Below are 19,599 nucleotides of genomic sequence, written 5' to 3'. Positions count from 1 at the left end.
AAAAAATAAATGAATACAAATGAAATTTTTTTTTCATATTTCCCTGCAAACAAGATTTAGTCATTGGTGGTTATTTGACTATAACTAACCCAGATTGCTTTGTTTTATTCTACTTTACTGTGACATATATATATATATATATATATATATATATATATATATATATATATATATATATATAATTTTTTTAAGTAACTTAAGTCATAGACAACCTTAAAATTTTCTGGTTTGTCCTTCAATGTGAAATGTGACATCTGTGTTATGTATTACAATCCTTGGCCGTAGACAGTGCATGGATTGATATCCCCACTGTCCTCGTTGTCCTGACCTCCCTAGCCATGGCTTATATTGGAGTTGGCCATTCTTGACCCTTTGCAGAAAGGCCAACAGAGTGTTGTCATGGATTTCTAAAGCAGTGGTTCTCCACCTTTGTAATGTTGCAACTATTTATTACAGTTTCTCCTAGTGTGGTGACCATAAATTTTTTTTTGTTGCTACTTGGTAAATATACTTTTGCTACGGTTATAAATCATAATTTAAATATTTTTGGAGATAGACATTTGCAAAGAGGGTCACAACCCGCAGGTTGAGAATCACTGGCCTAGAGTTTAGGAAATGGTTCTATATTACTCAATTTAAAGGAATTATTTGCTCTGTTATTTCTTTAAATTTCCCAGTAACATATAGACAAGTAATTTTTTATATAACCATATCAACAAGTAATTGCTTTATACAACAGTGGCAAAATAATAGTAACATTCTCACTTTCTAAAATATTTTAAAGAAATCATCTTTAAAATGGCTTTAGATTACATCAATACACAGACCATTTAAATTCATATTTAGAAATTTCTTATTTGTTTAGCATAATTCCTTCAGTACATTTATTTCCACTAGTTAGGAAATTCTATAATCCCAATGTATGACCAGAACCAATCATTGGCATGGTGATTACACCTTGCATAATGGGTGGAGTGCCCGCGGAAGAAAACATTTTAGCTTTGATTTCAAGTGATTCAATTTTAAGTCAGTCTGTCTGCATTCGTGTTCTGTCATCCCCATTGTGCACACACTGTGTGTTTAGTTCTGATCATGTGATGTTCTAAACAAGCGAGCAACCATTATGTATACCCACTTCCATTTTGTGCTTTGCTAATCTGCATGCTAGAGACTAGAATGGAGCCCTCCCTCTCTTCTCCATTTTCAGGGAGTCCTTTTGCTCTTATTTAGCCAGACCTTTCTAGCCATATGTCTGACTGAGTGGGAATTAGTTAAAACAGTGATGGTTGATGGTAAAGTATGCAATCCTTTTAGTACCCAATCAACGACTTATGAAAGATGAAATAGCTTCACTTCGTTAAAAATATTTTCAATGAATTATACTGTAAACATTGTTCAAAGAGAATACTTGTTATATATTAAATTACCTCTTGTATGTCCATGGGAGACAAAGCTACCCTTATTCTTATTAGAAATAACCAGAAAAGGAAGATACAACTACTATGTGATTTTTTTTCACGTTCTCTTATTAGTGGGTCTTGTCTCTTTGACAGCAGGTATCAGGTCTTCTCATTGTTTATCCTGCATAGGAAGTGGAAGTAAAAGTTTAGTTACCTGCACAGGAAAGGGGGGTTACCCCGGCATCCACAGGAAAGTTGTGCTAACATGACTTAAGAATGAATTTGCCTTCTAATTGTTTTGAGTGTCACTAGGATAGAAAGAAATTCCGTATTTATTGCACTGACAAAGATCCAGTCAGCCAGTTGGCCTTTCCAGTCAGCTCGGTATTCATGTGCGCATTAGCCGTTGGTTACTTTGTATAATTTGGAGGATGCAATTTTGTTGGATATATGATTTGGAAATTTTGTTTGCATTATGTCCTTAGGGGTTTTCTTTGTTTTAACAGCATGCAGCTTGACAGAAATACACTACCCAAAAAGGGACTAAGGTATATATTTCTCTCAGCACAACTGCTGCCTTTTCTGTTGTTATGTAAACTTCTGTGCTGTCTCTTTATTCTTCCCATTTGTTTGCTAACATAGCACCCAACAAGGGAGATGAAATCACTTTTAATCTTGATGCTTCCTCTGGCTTCAAGTGTAGGTGACTGCTCCTTTAGGAAGAGATGTCAGTGAGGATGGAGGTAGTGACTCCCATGAATCCCAGTAGGGATATCAAGATTATGAAGTATTAAGAGCTTGTCAAAAGTGAAACTGGGGAGGTGACTCAGTTGGTAAAAATTATTGTTAAGCAAATGTGAAGGCTGGAGTTCAAATACCAGCACCCACATAAAAGATCTGAGTCTAGCCACATGGTCTGAAACGCCAACATGGGCAGTAATGGAGACAGGAAAATCACTGGTTCACCTGGCCGCTCCCATAGCTCTGGGTTTGGTGAGATCGTAGAAACCCTATTTCAAAGGAGTAAAGCAGAGGTAATTGGGTATGATACCCAATTTCTTCCTCTGACCTCCACAATCATGTAAAAACACAACACACACACACACACACACACACGACAGCCATACATATATAGAAAAACAAAATTTTACATATGTAAGAAAAATAAAACTATATAGTCTGCACTTGTGAAAAATAAGGATGAAAGGCTAAAGTATGCTATAAATGGAGTAAAAAACAATTATCACAGGGCAGGTATGACAGTTAAGGTGTTATTTTATACACTATTTTATAAAAACTTAGTCCCAGTATCTGCTTTCCACCTCTGCTTTTATTAATTACCAAATTCATTTAAATTTCAATTAGTCTAATGCCATTTAGCAAGCCCTAAATAGTTATTCAATTCAGAATAAGATAAACTGAAATATTGAGTTCATGTGCATGAACCTATCTTACACATTTCTTTTTTTTTTTTTTTTCCTGAGAAAGAGATGTAGAGAAAACAGCTCACAGGGACAGTGTGCTGAGTGTGACAAGTGTCATTTTAACCAAAGAACTGAAAGAAAACTCTAGCTATCAGTGTGTGCCATTTCCTATGCTGTTCTGTAACGTCCCTGTGCCTCCCTCGGCTTCTGCCCTACCGCGGTCTGCCATGTTCTCACCTCACGTCCTTCCAAACACAGTGCTTGGGGGGGGGGGGGGGGCTCCTTCTCCGTTAACCTGGCTGTCTGCTCTTTGCTTGTGACTTTCAAGTCCATATCTCACAGACGCATCATCATTTTCTTCTCGAATGCCACTATTTATTTCCGCTGTGGGCTCAAGCAGATGGTGCCAAATACTCTGGAGGACTTGCAATTGTAATTAGATCCAATCTGTTTGCGATTGTGCTCGGTTTGAGCAGTAAGCTCCTCTTGACTGTTTTCTTGTCCTGGTATTGCCTTGTCCTTGTCGATGTGCTGAAGTGTCTCAGCTGTGCTGTTTTGCAGATACACCCCATCATCTCGGCAGGCCAACCAAGAAGAAGGCAAAGAGTGGCTGCGATCGCATTCCACTGGCGGGCTGCAGGATACTGGCAACCAGTCTCCCTTGGTCTCCCCTTCTGCCATGTCATCGTCAGCCACCGGAAAATATCACTTTTCCAACTTGGGTAAAATATTCTAAATTGTCAATTCTCTTCCACTTCTTTCACAACCTGCTATCACAGGGATTTTGATGACAACCTAGAGAAAAAAAATAATAAAGCCTCCGCATCCTGCCTACTGTATACAGAATAATTTCCAGATAGTATGTCACTTATTTTTAGAACAAATGTTTAATTTCAGTAGTTGTAATTAATATAATTATTATTGTTTTGAGACTAAAACTGAGCTATACAAAGCAGACCAACATAAGTATCAGAAGCGGGGATAAATCACAGAACACCGGATCTCAAAACCAGGGTCCTTTCCATTCCGTCTCAGTGCCCTTATTTATATTCAGTAAAACATGTTAGTTTTTGTTGCTGTTGAACAAAATTAATGATCGTTACGTAGACAAAGAGAATATGGAAATAATTAGGCTGAAAGTAATATGCCATTATGTGAATTCAAGATCATTTCTTGAAACATGATTGAAATCAGAATGCTCAACAGGCATAATATGTCATTGGAGACGGCAATCTGTGAACATTTTTAGGGGACTATATTGGAAGCTAAATGGCTGTCTTAGCCATTAGCATCATTTATAGGAAGTGAGTTCATTTATATAAATATCGCAGTAACAGAGAAGACTGAGAAAACACTGAAACATATCTAAATAAGTCTGTTATCATTTAAAAGACCCAGTGATGATGTTAAAAAATACCAATTTCTTGGACCGGAGAGGTGGCTCGAAAGATAAGAGATGGTGCTGCTCTTCCAAAGGACAAAAGTTTGTTTCCTGGTGCCCACATAGTGGATCAAAGTCTCCTGTAACTCCAGGAGAATGGAGTGCCTCCCATCTTCTCCCAGTACACATAGCTGCACACACACACAATAATAATCATAATCATAACTATTATTATTATTATTTTAAAATTGATTCTTCTGTCTAGTCACATATGTTGTAGTCTCATTACTACATCTTTCATCAGGTAAAAAAACATAGTTTCAATAATGTCACCACAAATAGTTAACAATATAGCAAATTATACTCTTCAACTTTAATCCCCAAAGGACCCAAGGCTGAATCATTCCTATTCCAGTTTTTTTCCACTATAACTGCTGGGCTTTTGAGTCATAGACAGTGACCTTTACCATGGTCCCATATGAGCTACTGAATCTTTATGAACATCAAGGCTTTGCTGTCATTTAAAAGAGCAAGGATACTTCTTTGCCCCACAATGGCAGTGGATTTTCAACTGTGTCATCTTAGTTCCATCTCCAGATTCCATACATCTCTTTAAAGTTAGGTTACATAAGATTTTCTAATTTAAGACAGTATCATAATGCCACTGGTTTACAGCTATATAGAGAAGGGAGGGTATGGAATCTCTTGGAGTTATTTAGAAAGCTTGCCCCAGAAACTGGGGAAAACTTAGTCAGCAATGTGCACATAAAAATAAATTAAATAAGTATGTCAACCACAGTCAGTTTCCCATTGGTGCCTGGTCTCCTACTCACCAAACATAATTTCAATAAATTCGACAGTTTTTCTCTGTGTGTTCAACTCAAGGCCAGGTCAATCACGTTTTATTAAGAGATTGGCCCATCTGTTTCTCTCCTGTACAGAGATCCTCTGTGAGTCCTGCCTGTGACTGGACCTTAAAGATCACATAGTTTCTCATTATTTCCATCATTCTCTTAGGAGTAATATTTAAATATTTGACCAAGTTAGCTTTTTAAAAGCACCAGTATAACTATATTACCACTTTTCTGTATTCTATTCAAAAACTAATTTTATCTATGTGGCTTTTCTCCACTTTAGTCCTCTCCTGTGGTGGACATTCATGAAATAAGATACTATGTTACATTTCTCTTCCAGTCCAACCATAGAAACAGCAAACCTTTCATTAATGATATAATTATACATTCTTAAGTAGTATTGGTATGTTTCCAATGGAAAATAACCAATATTCTTTACAAATTCAACATTTTTCTATAAAGTTTACATTAACTTTCGCCACTATTTTTCTTTGAGTGGGTAAAATGTTTTATTTGGAAGTGTACATGGAGCATATGTCTGTTTTTTTAAGAGCACATGTCTTTTTAGATGCTGGTCTGAAGGTTAAAGTGATATGCACACACACATGTTGAAATCAATATTATAAGAAGAAATGCATAGTGTACATACTAGACAGGTTAATGTACTCCACCTCTGTACCTTGGTCATAAGCATTTAAGTTCTGAATGTCCTTTTGTAAACCGACTGGCTCTTATCAGCAACCACAATGATTTAGAAGTAATGGCCACTGGTTGGGCTGGTGGAATATGCCTGCCTGAAAAAAAATCTCTCAACCACCTTCTTCCTCTGTTACTCCCTCCTTCCTCCCTTTTCCCCTTTGTCTTTCTCCCAGTCTCTTTGTCTATCCTGCCTTTCAGTCTCTGTGTCTATGTCTCTGTTCTCTTATCATTTCTTTCCTTTGTATTTTCTTCTTTCTTCCTGTTAGTTATATAATTTACATATTGATAGCTTATTCATTTTTCATTACAGTTCATATATATATATGTTTTATATATATAGTTTCATACTGTTATATATATATATATACATATATATATATGTATATATATATACATATATATATATACAGTAGATGCACACATTTGCTTATTTGAGGTCTAACTTCCAATTAAACTTATCACAAGAACAAGTAATTATACTAAGCAGATGTTTTATGTGTCAGAAAATATAGCACACTTTTTAAAACCCAAATCAATTCAGCCATACTGACATGGTTCTCTGATGTTCTAATGGTGCTCAGCAGTTTCTTTTTTAGCTTAACAGAGCCTGGCCTGTGCCATAGAGAGCAAAAACAAATTCACTCTTAAATAAGAGAGTGAATTCTTAAATTTCAATAGGACAAACTTATGATGGCTGTTTCTTGATGTTTCTGCCTCACTCACGTCAAATTTCAAACTCTAGCATCTATCAATGCAATTGTTGACTTTAACAAAGTTGATGCTTATCACTTGGACTAAGCCACAGAATACCATAAAAAAACTGCAAGGCAATAGGCAGCTGACAGAATCTTATTTAAAATTGAGCACTTAAGATACTTCTTTGAAATGAGTTTGTCTTGACAACCTCATTCTGATATTTTCATCTTAGACCCAGCTGAAAATGGCTTTTTTACGATTCTCTTTCTAAGACACTACACATCATATATATTTTATTTAAGAAAAAAAAAACGCTTTTTATTCTTTTTATGACCTTGCTCTAATAAACTTGCATCGATACAGTTCAAAACGACTACAACTCTTCGCCTGTAAACACCTGAAGAGCTCTTTTTGTGGAGATTGGATTTTTCTTTTTATATTTTGCTTTCTTTTCCATTATGTTTTTCCCATTAAAGCGATGATTATTTTCTAGAAAAGAAACCTGTAGCCTTGAGAGAGACAATGGTTTTTGGTTTTGTTTTTCATAATTTACCAGAAAATATCATGTTATATTTCTAGCACAAAACAGCCAAGGTGACTTTCTGGTTTAGAGTTTTCTATTGCTTTAGAAATTGGCAAGATGATTGCCACAAAAGTACCTGGGAGGGGGAGACTTGTACTTTCTGTTACTGATGTTTCTCAGGTAGAAGATGGAGATCCCTAAAACTGAGAGTTCCCAGTATTCATGTTTTTACAAACATTGGGATTTGTTTTCACTTTGTTTTAGCCAATTTCCTTCCCTGGCCAGGTCTCCTAGCCTCTCTCTTCTCCTCTCTTTGCAGTGAGTCCCACCAACCTCTCCCAGTTTAACCTGCCTGCACCCAGTATGATGCGCTCCAGCAGTATCCCCGCCCAGGACTCCTCCTTCGACCTCTATGATGATGCCCAGCTTTGCGGTAGTGCAACTTCCCTGGAGGAAAGGCCACGGGCCGTTAGCCACTCCGGCTCATTCAGAGACAGCATGGAGGAAGGTAATGAGGATGGGAACCGGGGGAGATAAAATTAATGCTGTATTATGTAAGTTGGAAAGGAAAACCATTTCATTATTCATAGCATAAGGATCCTTTGAGGACAAAAAAATAAAAATTAAAAAAAAAGCAAGTGTAATTCTCATTTCAGGCTTGCTACAGTTTGAGGATACTTTATTGTTTCTTTATATGTTGAGAAGTATGTCAGTTTCTTTTAAAATTGGCCCTTGGCTATAGAATAGTTTTTGATTAATCCAATGTTCTCGTACAGATAGACACAGAGCTTTAAAGGAGCTTGACATATGTATACATGATGGAACAAATGTTTAAGTTGATACCTTCTTTAAAGAACTATAAAGACACATAAGTCATAGAAGATTTATTTTATATAGCTATTGTATATTTCTAAATTCTATTCTTAGAAGATCTATTTGCTGGTATCTATTGTGTCAGTTTAGAATTTATATTCTACCTACATTTTACAGGTCATATTTTCATCTAATGGTAATGCAATTTCTACCTGGCCTAATATATGTTTTATTTTGGACAGTTGCATGTGAAGGCCCTAAACAAATCCACTCAAAAATCCCGGGAAGCTAAATCCATGTTAAAATGCACATGTGATCTCAAGAGTACATATTATCTAAAAGTCAACACCAATTGAAGAAATTTTCCTATAATTTAATGAATCATTTTTAATTATCTGTGATGAGAGCATATGGCATGCAGATCAGAACGCACGCCAGTTGAGGGTATGATCAAACTGAGCACAGCAATCCAAAGTGACAAGAGTGAAGTCAAACACGAAAGCCATCATTTAATAACCGTGCGCAATACAAAGCCCCTAAACCTTGAAATGCACCAGAAGGGAAGCCTGTAGCCTTGAGTTGTCCATAGTCTGAACTCAGAGGACAGAACTCTCGCACTGTGAGCTCCATTCACTGCCTAGATGTCTCATGTGGATGAGATTCACGGGGTTTCAAGACAGGGTTTCTCTGTGTAGCCCTGGCTGTCCTAGAACTCACTCTGTAGACCAGGCTGGCCTCGAACTCAGAAATCCGCTTGTCTCTACCTCCCAAGTGCTGGGATGAAAGGCGTGTGCCACCACCGCCCGGCCAGATTCACTTTAAATGACAGCTCTCACTCCTTTCCATTGTAGCTTCTCCTGTAATGAATCTTATGACTATGTTAAAATAGCTATCAAAATGGATGCGTGCTCTTCAGGTCATTACTGTAGATTGAATATGATAACATTACACCAGTTGCCCAACTTTGCCACTGCCTTTTGACATAATATGCAAACCAATGAGCTCCCTGTGACAGATGGTAGTCGGCTGATACTTCTGCATGGAGCACAAAATGTAACTAATCTAAAGCATTTGACTCCTTCTGAAGTAACAGTGTCATGTGCTTGCATAAAAGCCCCTTATATGATTTTTTTCTTTTTCTTTCTTCTTTGGATATTTTACTTATTTACATTTTAAATGTTACCCCCTTTCCTGCTTTTCCCTCCGGAAACCCCCTATCCCATCCCCCCTCTACTCTGCTAAACATTTGGATGACTTTTTCAGAGTGCTCATTGACAAGTAGAATGTTGTTTGTTGCTGGGAAATTTTGGCATCCAGTGCATGAAATTTAAATGATACAAATTGCTGAAAGCTAACCTCACTGGGCAAAATGAACTCTTTCCTGCCCATGCATCAAGTGTTAAACTATTAAGCCCTGCTTAAATTGTGATCTAGAATGAAGGCAGTCTTGGACTAGATTGAATTCTTGCTCAGTGTGAGCATTGACAGATAAGGAAACCACGCTGCAAGCTACAAAGTAATAGACCTATCAAGAACAAGTGGCGGGGAGAGAATGAGAATGGACTCCTCTGAGTCATTGTCCATCTTCCTCCTGGCACTTCAGGCAAATTCTTGTCATTTCTTTTTCACTAAAGAGCTATGTAGAGATGTAAAGAATTGGCCTTTTCCGAAGATGACTGACTGAAAGAACAATGCTTTGCATACCTGATAAAGTAATAGTATTGTCCTGAGCCCTAGAGATTATTTTTCATCCTGCTTTTCACAAACTTTTATCTACTAATAAACATTTTAAAAGAGACTCTCCGGAAATTAAAGAATTAGCCTATTGGGTAACAATGCCTATTTTGCAAGCACCAGTGGCTAAGATGAACCCCCAATGCCCACGTAGAAAGCCAGCTGTTGTTGTGCATACCTGTAAGCTTAGCATGGGGTGGTAGAGACAGGAAAATTCCCAGAGCTCCCTGGGCAAAATGCCTAGTTGAAAAGGCAAGCATCACTTCAGTGGGGGACCCTTCTGGCCTGAGGTGATAAAGGAAGCAACCTCATATCCTACCCTGGCTACCAGCACACATTCTTGGGCATGCACTGATCTTATACAAACAGACCACACACACACACACACACACACACACACACACACACACCCCAAAAGTAAAACTGAAAAGACTCTTCTTGCTCCCCTTCTCTCTAATTTAATCCTTTGCCATCTGGCACTATGGCACTATGGTACAGCTTTCACATGTCTCTGTAAAACTTAGAAACTCACTCTATGCCCTTGAACTGTGCAATTGACCTCATTAGCATGTGGATGACACTTAAGAGTAATCTTTTTCCTTGGGCCTCTTGACTTCTTTTTGAGCACACAGGGCTGTATCTTGTGTATGTCTGAGTTCAGGATCTTGCAAGGATGTCATGTATTGCATGTATTCTGCTAATGTTTATCTAAGGGATGAATTCAAGGCAAAAACCAATGTTTTTACATAAGGGAAAAAAAAGGAAGGCCTTTTCTGTAAACATAAGCATAATTTCACCTACCTTTTGGGTTTAACACATTTTAAGGTCAGACATAATGGCAGACCTTCAATTGTGATGACATTGTATTTGATATGTATCAATGAGTCACAAGGAAATTTCATCGTAACTTTTTTCTAGACATAAAACTGTTTTTCATGTTATTGAAATTTATGAAGAGTTGATTCCCCATTTCAAAGAACATGGTCATTCCATCACAATAATGAGATAGCAAATTGAATCAAGCACTCATTCCCTTGAAATTATGCAGAGAAAAAGATTCTGAACCTGGGTCTTTATGTTAGGAAAACGATATTCAGTAAACATGATACACAAAGCCTTTTAGACTTTTTTAGACTCCTGTTCATTACATATGGGATATTTTCGTAGCTTCCAATATGTAGAAGCACACTGTGGGCCTTGTGCCCACGCTGTTTGTCTATACCTTGGTGAGTGAATATGGTCAGTGTGGAAATGGGGCCTCTTGAACAGTTGGGTCTCTATGACCTCTGCAGTCAATTTCTTTTCATAACCCAGTCATCTTCTGTAGTTAGCTCATATCTCTAGCCACCTGTTCCTTAGGTTTTGAATATAAGTGTGGACTTACAAATTGGCTTCCTTATTTTAACCATGGTGTTGTTTTCTCCAGTTCATGGCTCTTCACTGTCATTGGTCTCCAGCACATCATCCCTTTACTCTACGGTAAGTATGCTCTGCTCTTCTGCCTGTGCCATGTACAGAGGACCAAGTAAACTGATATTTATATAGCAGTTGCCTAGTAAAATAGAGCCAATTCTGTGGTCTGCTCATGTGTCTTTCACTTGACTTTGATACATTCCTTATGATCAGTGAATCCCTGTAAAACCATGCCATAAAATGGGTTAGAGTGGGACACAGAGTCTGTAAACCATGCTTATGCCCCACCCTGTGTCTTGTCTTCCTCTCTGATCCATGGATAATAATTGTTTTATAGCATATTTTCCAGTTATTATTTTTAAGTTTCTTTTCAGAGACGATTGTGCCCATACGACTTTGAAGAACCAGAAATATTTGTTGATGTTGTTATTATTATTGTTTGTTTGTTTGTTTTCCCTCTAGGAAAAAAAACAATACCTTCTGCAAGGAATTTCCTCCTTCAGATTATTTTTCAAGAGATAGATACAGTTTTCAGCGTCCCCGGTGTGAAATACTATAATTAATTTTTGCAAAAGTGAGAATGTTTGTCCTTGAAGGCATTTCCTTCTCTTTTAAATACCCAGTATGCAATTACAAGATAGGGAAGATTCCTTCAATGAAGGGTTCAAAGAAGAGAAGGAGTCTCATCTAGCATTAAGTTATATGAGTACTTTTGTGGGGAAAGGGCATGAGATGGGTTTTATTACATTTTATACATATGTATAACATCCTTCCATCACCCTGAGTCCCCTTTTCCCATATCCTGCTCTCTTTGTTGCTCCTTTGTCCTACCTCCAAGCCCCTCCTACTTTTGTATGATATCTTGATGAGTCTTTCAATTATTTTTGCTACATGTATACATACATATAAATATATAGGTTTGCATGATATAGCTTTTGCTTATAAGTTAACCTAGCTTATTTCCTGCTTTGTATATGTCATTAAATCACAGACTGTCAGTTAAAGACACAATTATCTCTCTCTTCTTTCTTACCTTTCTTGCTACCCTTCTGTCTGTAAACTTTCCTCTTCACAAACCTCTCTTTCACTTTCATGTTGACTTGTTTTGTTTTGTGATTTACTGAGTTGATCCAGGACAATCTGTGTGACCATAGCTTGGGATCTATCAGTTGAAGACTGGTGGGCTTAGCAGTGCATGTAAACTACAGAGAATTTTCCTCCAGAATCCATCAGTAACCAAGGGTACAACAATAAGAGTTTGAAGCTATAGAAGGGTAGGAATGGAAAGGCAAACTGTGATGGTGAGAAGACATATATGAAAAACAGTGTGTTCAAACCATTGTATGGAGACGAGAGAGATGGGATGGTGGTTAAGAACACTTGATGCTCTTGCAGAAGACCTGGGTTATGTTCTCAGATCCCACATGGAGACATAAAACCATCTGTGATTCCAATTCTAGGGATCTGACACCCTGTTCTACCTCAATAGTGGAATCCTCTTGTAGATATGCTTTTCACAATGAGAACTGAAACAGTAATGAAAGCGAGGTAAAGACTAAATTTGCACTCTTACCTGGTGCAGTTAACAGTGACTGTATATGTCAGACAAGTTGCCAAATGTTATGGACTGCTCCTATAAGATCTGACTTCCTTGCCTGTAGGATCTTTGCAAGCTGGAAAGCACAGGCTTGTCATTGGCCAAAGTGTCACCTCCAGAAGTCTGGCATCTGTGTGCTTTTGTCTAAAAATGTAAACTTCTGAATTCTGTGTTTAGTTTGCTTGCTTGTTTGTGTTTTAAAAGAATAGGTATGATGGTGCATGCCTCTAATTTCAGCACTCAGGAGGCAAGCAGATCTCTGTGAGTTCAAGGCCAGACTTGTTTACATAGCAAATTCTGGGATAGCTATGTCTATATAGAGAGTTACACTTCAATATTAATGACATAAATGAAAATATCAAGTGACAGTAAGGTGAATCTCTCTGCATTTGCAGTCCTCCTTAGCTAATGACAAAGGCGTTCAGACCAGCCACAGTCTCTGCCACCTCCTTTTTTCTTTCTTAAATTGAAGATGTTTGTATTCCTGGTTGTCTTGGTTGTATTTCCTAATATTCATATCCACAAAAATGACAAAGCAAAGGGTAGTCTAGAGATCTGTGTGATGATCAGCTTTAAATACGTAGATTTTTTAAAAAGTATATATATATATGATACTGTTTTATACTATTAATCCCTAGTAGAATTTTTCAATGGTGAAATATGAACATTTTCGGTAAAATGTTCATATTTCACCATTGAAAATTTCTCATTCTCTTGTGTGTTCTGATTTTCATTGATTTCATGGGAAGAAGGCTGCTCCTCATCCTTGCCCATGTCCTTCAGAAACACAAAGACAATGCCAAGAAGTGATGTTTAATTGTAACTATAAATGGCTTGAGAAATACAGAAATCTGATGATATTTTAACTTAGGCAAGACATCTCCTATTGCTTACCACCTTTTCAGTATGTTAGTCTTGATTTTAAAAAGTCACCAAACATATCATGTAATCAAACTCCACTATAATATCACTAAACCCAATTCTAAGCCACCAGGAGAGATAGAATATTATATTTGTCTCATTGCTCCATTTTTATGGTAAAAGGTCTTACTGGTAAAAATAAGCATGGAATATGAAAGGAGGCAAGGATTTAAGAAATAATAGGTCTTGGAACTCTGCTATAAGAAAATCCATGCTATGTAGCACATTAATATTTAACTAACATCCATACCTTGTTTTTTTTTTTTTAATGAAAATGTAGTGGTGTGAAGATAATGTTTTGCTTCATCTAAATAAAGTAGATCTCTTTAAAAGGCACATCAATTATTTATTGAATCTTTATAAATTTAATGTAATCTGAACAAGCCTAACAGCAGAATATAGTCAAAGTAAAATGATATACAGAATATTAGGTAGTTGAAGAAAATTGTTAATAAGGCTTATAGAAGTTATTGACATAATTGTTTTTGCTTACATTGCAGATCCAAACATCAAACCTCGTATAGTATCTTAAAATTACTAGTATTTAAAAAAAACATTCAATTAAGCAGCTAAAAACAAGGTGTAAAATGAATAAGATGAATGTCAGAATTGCTTTTAAATACACAGTTTTCTTATTTAAAAAAGGTCTTCATAGTTAGAAAGTTAGCAGATTATGGATACCATAATATACATACATCATGACATTCTTAAGATGTTGAAAAAGGAGAAACATGAAATTCAGGTTAGAAGAGACACTTGTGAATAATATATACCCATAAAGTTATGCTTTTTGCATATTGTGTATATTGTGAATATTGTGTATATTTGTGGGTGTGTGTGTATGAAAGAGAGAGAGAGAGAGAGAGAGAGAGAGAGAGAGAGAGAGAGAGAGAGAGAGAGAGAGAGAGATCCTTCTGAAAGAAGGCAGGCAACATGAGTTCAGGCATTTATATATCAACTAATCACAAAGTGTCTCCAGAGCAACAACAGGTGACAAGACTGTTTTCAGCCCTTTTTCACCAAGTGGCAATGAGCAGAGTGATTTTTTTTTCAGCAACATTACACACTCTCCAGTTCTTTCCAGATTGCTGCAGCCTCCCAAATGTAATGGTGCACATAACTCATTTGCTGGCATTTTCTAGCCTAGCGTGAAGTTGGAAAAAGAGACCTGAGATTCTTCTGTACAGAAGCATACAGCACCCGGCCATTTTGTACACCAATTCTCATGTCCATAAGCACACAGCCAGCATTATTTGGCTGTCTCTTTTATTACCACCTTAAAACGAAAGATGCCGTTTTCTAGTGGACGAGCCTACCAATAAACTTAATGACCATTAAGGAAAATTAAGGGAAATAGGAATTAGTAACACCTACTTCCTGTTATTAACAATAATGGCCAGGTTCCCCTATAAACTCCATTTGTCATTTAATTTCATGGGGTCCAATATATATTTTTAGTATAAGGTTTGTTTTTCATGGTCACCGTAGATCTTAAAATCTTTCATTGTCGTGTGTTATGTTATATACCTGTAGTTTGAAATACTTTGTGTCATATGTTACTTGATGTCATACGTAAATATCCATTTTATTCCTATAGAATGCTGTTTTATTATATTAGTTATACTTATAGCTTACTCCTACTTGTTAGATCATAAAATTTGTAAATGCATCTTAAAAGTATTTTATTCATTTTTGCATATAGAAAAAGTTGACCTTAGTTTCATAATTAAAATCCTTTGTTTTCTTTTTCATTTTTTAACAGGCTGAAGAGAAGGCTCATTCAGAGGTAAAAATCTGCACCATTTTAATCTTTGAAAACCAGCCTTAGTTTAGGACGAAATCAGTCTCATTGCCACTAGAGGGTGCTTGGTTCACTAGTATAGCTATGAGACTTGTGGTGGAAATTCATCTGTGGCCAAGGCGTTGCTTCTTATCGAATGTGAAAGGAAGTTATAGCAGAAAGCTTTCCTCTCATATTTTGCCCTAGTCTTAGCTCAACAGCTAGTAAGCTATCTATGTTAGCTGTCACTCATTAATTCATTAAAGACTTTTTTTTTTCAGCATAGTAAAACCACATGTCTGTTTCACTGTCTTTCCTCACTGCCTAAGGGACACTCTAGGATTAATGAAACTACAGAGTGTGAAGCACAGGGCCTTTTCCACACAGGTACCATAACCCCTGCCTAGTTATTTGTGATATGACTATGACTCACTCCTCTATACATAAGGGACGCATTTCCTGAAAACATACTTGATTGCAATGATTTATAAAATCAACCCTCTGCATGGACAGGAAATTCTTCTTTACCAGTATAAAACACAACAAACAAACAAGCAAACAAGCAAACAAAACCCATGGCCTAGCCTAGGAGTGCAGGGTGAGTTCAAGTAAGACTTTATTCATGGAAGCTGAACGGATGGCTCAGCAGATATGAGTATGTACTGCTCTTACAGAAGAGCCAAGGTTGGTCTCAAACTCACAACCTCCCTGCTTCAGGCTGTCAAGATAATACGTGTATTTGCTCATACCCAAGCCAGTTGGCTTTTCAGGAACAAACCTGTGAGCCACTCTGTGGCTCCTAAAGCCAACCAACATGTCTCAGGAGAAAGCTTTCAGGAGTTGGATCTCTTTCATTATAGTGGATTCTGGGGATTGAACTCAGGGTGTCAGGCTTGCCTTTACCCCTTGAGCCATCTTGGTAGCCCCTCCAATTTCTCTTCTGTCTTTAGTTTGAGCCTATAGCCCGTGGAATGGTGCCATCCACATAAAGAACAGATTCTTCCTCATCTAGACACATGCCCAGAGGTGTGTCTTCTAGGTGACTTTAGATCACAGCAAGGTAGGAGGAAAGATTAAACAGCTGAACCAGGTCCATCTCAGACTCTAGCCTACAGACGCCCAGAAACAGATGGGTTCTTCAGGAATAGGAATTATGTGGAACAGTCAAAATCATCAGTTCAAGACCTGGGGGTGGGGAAAAGCTCAGCAGTAGAGCGGTTACTTAGAATCCACTATTGAGCAGCTGGGGGTGTGGCTCAGCAACAATAGATTTACTTAGTGTACAAAGACCCTAGGTTTGACTCCCAGCAAAGAAAACTGTCCGTTCAAGGAAGCTTAATATTTAGAAGCCTAGTCTTCACCTTAAAAGAAAACAAAATTTGCATATGTGTTTGTGAGTACAGGTACATGTGTTACGGGACACATGTAAGTCACTTTGAGATAGGGTTTCTTGTGGTTGGTGTTTATGCCAGAGCAGCTAGTCCTCAAGCTACAGAGCATTCACCCGTCTCTAACGACCATCTCAATGTAGAAGCATGGAAATTAGCTTCCTGTGCTACACCATAAAACAAGTTCTACTGATTCAAATATTCATCATTGTTTAACAAGTGCCTTTCCTATTGAGCCATCTCCCCAGTCCTCCCCCAACCCCTTTTCACAATTCTTGTGGCTACTAGGGAGTGAACCTCTGGCATAATCCTATGTTAGGCAACTAGGTAACACTAATCACAATTCCCTCACTGGGTTAGATCCACTGTGCACTTCCTTCACAAACATATGTAGCTCAGGGGGATATGACACGTTCATGCACATACATGGACACGGACACACAAACACATAACTTAAACATAAATCTTTATTCAGGATGAAGTGACAACTCCCTTATCGGGTTTACACTAGTGCCGAAAAAGTGAATACCATGAAAATGGCCTCACAGAATAAATCATTCCCAGTGAATTAATTTTACAAACTTTTAGAGAAGCGGTTCTCAACCTGTGTGGGCCATGACCGCACTGTCAAGCCTCTATTTCTAAAAGATAGTTACGTACAATTTACAGCAGTAGCAAAATTACAGTTGCGAAGTAGTACTGAAATAATTTTATGGTTGGGGGTCACCACAACGTAAGGAACCGTATCAAAGGGTCGCAGCATTAGGAAAGTTGAGAACCACTGTTTCAGAGTAAAATTTGTTCCAAAATATGCACAAAACTACTGAGAGAGTATAGATGACACATAATTTTTTTTAACTGAGACTGTTTTATATCACATAGATCTGGCAAAGCTTTTAGTTTTGGTCATGAGACAGCTACTGAGGTTTGGAAATATAGCAGCATCTGCATGTCTTAGTGGTAGCCATCCAATCCTCCTTGTGTTGTTTATGCTCACAGGAGGTCGTGAGCTTTGAAATAAGTACGGTAAATTGATTTGTGGTTTTCTGGGTTATAAGTTACAGGAAAAAAGAATTCTATAATAAAGCTATAAGTTGAGAAAACCTCTCTTCCAGTTTGTATTGGTCTAAAAGATAAAAAGATGCTTTGTCTTCGGGGATTAAATGACCCCAGTATCAATATATGAAATTAGTCCAGATGTTAACTGGGATTGAGGAGTATTTCCATTTTAAAAATAGAAATAGCAGTGAAATCGTTACTTACTGAAACTGTGTATGGATAGGAGCCCATGTTGACCTCCCTTGTCTGGATTGAACCTGTGCAGACCCTGTGCATGCTGCTCCAGTAGCTCTGAGTTCACATGTGTGTCAGTCCTGCTGGGTCTTGGAGTCATATATCACCTCTGGCTCTCATAATCTTTCTGCCTCCTCTTCTCCTCCGATCACTGAAACTTAAGAGAATTTTGATGAAAATAACTATTTAGGACCAAGTGCTCAAAAGTCTCTCACGCTCAGCCGATTATTCTGCTGTGGGTTTCTGTGCTAATTCCCATCTACCACAGGAATCTTCTCTTATGAGGATTGAGTAGGGGACTAATATATGAATATAGCCACTAGGGGGCCATTTTATTGCTATGATTATTATGGCCCTAGGCCCATGATAGTCACAGGTTCTTGGCCATTTTAACAGTGTCGGGTCTGGCTTCCATCTGATGGAGTGGTGATCCCACGATCTAATTTTAAGAAGTGGTTGGTTATTCCTATAGCATCTGTACCACTATTGCATTAGTCTGTCTTACAGGCCCATCACTGTTATAGATCACAAGATTTGTAGCTGGATGATATTGATGATTGCTTTTCTCTTGTGACCATATGCAGAGAAATTGTATAACCGTTCACCATTTCTGCATCAAGATATGCATCACCCCCTTTTCTCACTTCTCTTGATATTGATCACTGTTTCTTAAAACAAAAGGTATTGTGTAGGAGGGGAAAACACATTTAATGGCTCATGTCCAAAATGTCCTTTCACCCTCAGAAAGCATTCAAATTGTCCAGCTCCAAGAATAAGAGACCTGTTTTTTAAGGGAAGCATCAATGTAGAATATTTGGCATCTACAGGACTAGATTCTCTTCAGACCAGGAATATACTTGCAGAAGTAATTTCATATGCTTGTAATGTTTACCATATCACTGTTTGTGATTCCTGGTAACATGAGATGTGATGGACTAAAATGCTAAATATGATATGATATTAACTTATCTGTGATATTAAAGTGAAATTCCATATTAAGAAAACCACTTCACCTTTATTTTGTTGTGTTTCTCTTTTAGTGAAGTGTCCTATATTCTCCCTTATTTTATAGTTTGGATACTTACAAAACCTTTCTGCTCAGAGCTAAGTCAGTGAATATAGGTCATTCTAGGAAGCATTACCTAGGAATTATCTATTCTCCATTAAGGTCCCATCCCATAAAATTATTTCTTACTGTGCATGGTGATACCTGCTTATAATTCCTGCACTCTAGAACCTGAGGCAAGATAATCACATATTTGAGCACAGCCTTGGTTGCATGATAATATCCTATCTCAAGAAGAAAAAAAAGTTTTCAAATATTGACTCATTGAGTATTTAAATCAAGGTTTTGTATATTATAAGATATACTATACTTTTGAAAAGTCTTACAAAATATAGAAAACTAAAATATATGTGTTATGCATCTGAGATTTTCAGAAAAATTGCAAGGTGAATCATTTGCATTAAAAAAATCAAGAAAAGTTTGTAGATGTTATTTATGAATTTTAAAATGTTATTTTATGCTTGAGTATTTATCACAGTAATGTTTTAGAAGGAACAGACTCCACAGAGGCAGTGAACTATTTCATGAGTCCTACAGGGCTTACAAGGTGAACCAATTATATAGTTTGATGAGCAGGTTTTATTTCCCAACATGGAAGTTTTAGAAATTCAGTCCTC

General features: G+C 37.3%; 1 protein-coding gene across 11 annotated transcripts in view; it reads left to right on the top strand.

The window, feature by feature from the left end:
- Nav3 (neuron navigator 3) overlaps positions 1–19,599 on the top strand; it is a 774,463-nt gene that overhangs the window by 693,288 nt on the left and 61,576 nt on the right. For 7 of the 11 annotated variants that reach the window (NM_001368815.1, NM_001081035.2, XM_017313946.2 and 4 more), the window contains 5 exons: positions 1,907–1,948; positions 3,386–3,546; positions 7,297–7,485; positions 10,951–11,003; positions 15,218–15,241. In NM_001368815.1, the coding sequence (NP_001355744.1) occupies positions 1,907–1,948; positions 3,386–3,546; positions 7,297–7,485; positions 10,951–11,003; positions 15,218–15,241 (469 nt within the window). The remainder of the gene's footprint in view (positions 1–1,906; positions 1,949–3,385; positions 3,547–7,296; positions 7,486–10,950; positions 11,004–15,217; positions 15,242–19,599) is intronic. The other 4 variants (XM_006513680.3, XM_017313945.2, XM_006513676.3 and 1 more) reach the window with 1 other exon arrangement.

The sequence above is a fragment of the Mus musculus genome, chromosome 10 (assembly GCF_000001635.26).
Source record: "Mus musculus strain C57BL/6J chromosome 10, GRCm38.p6 C57BL/6J".
NCBI lineage: Eukaryota > Metazoa > Chordata > Mammalia > Rodentia > Muridae > Mus > Mus musculus.
The sequence above is the reverse complement of the archived record's forward strand: the minus strand, read 5'-3'. Positions and strand labels throughout refer to the sequence as shown.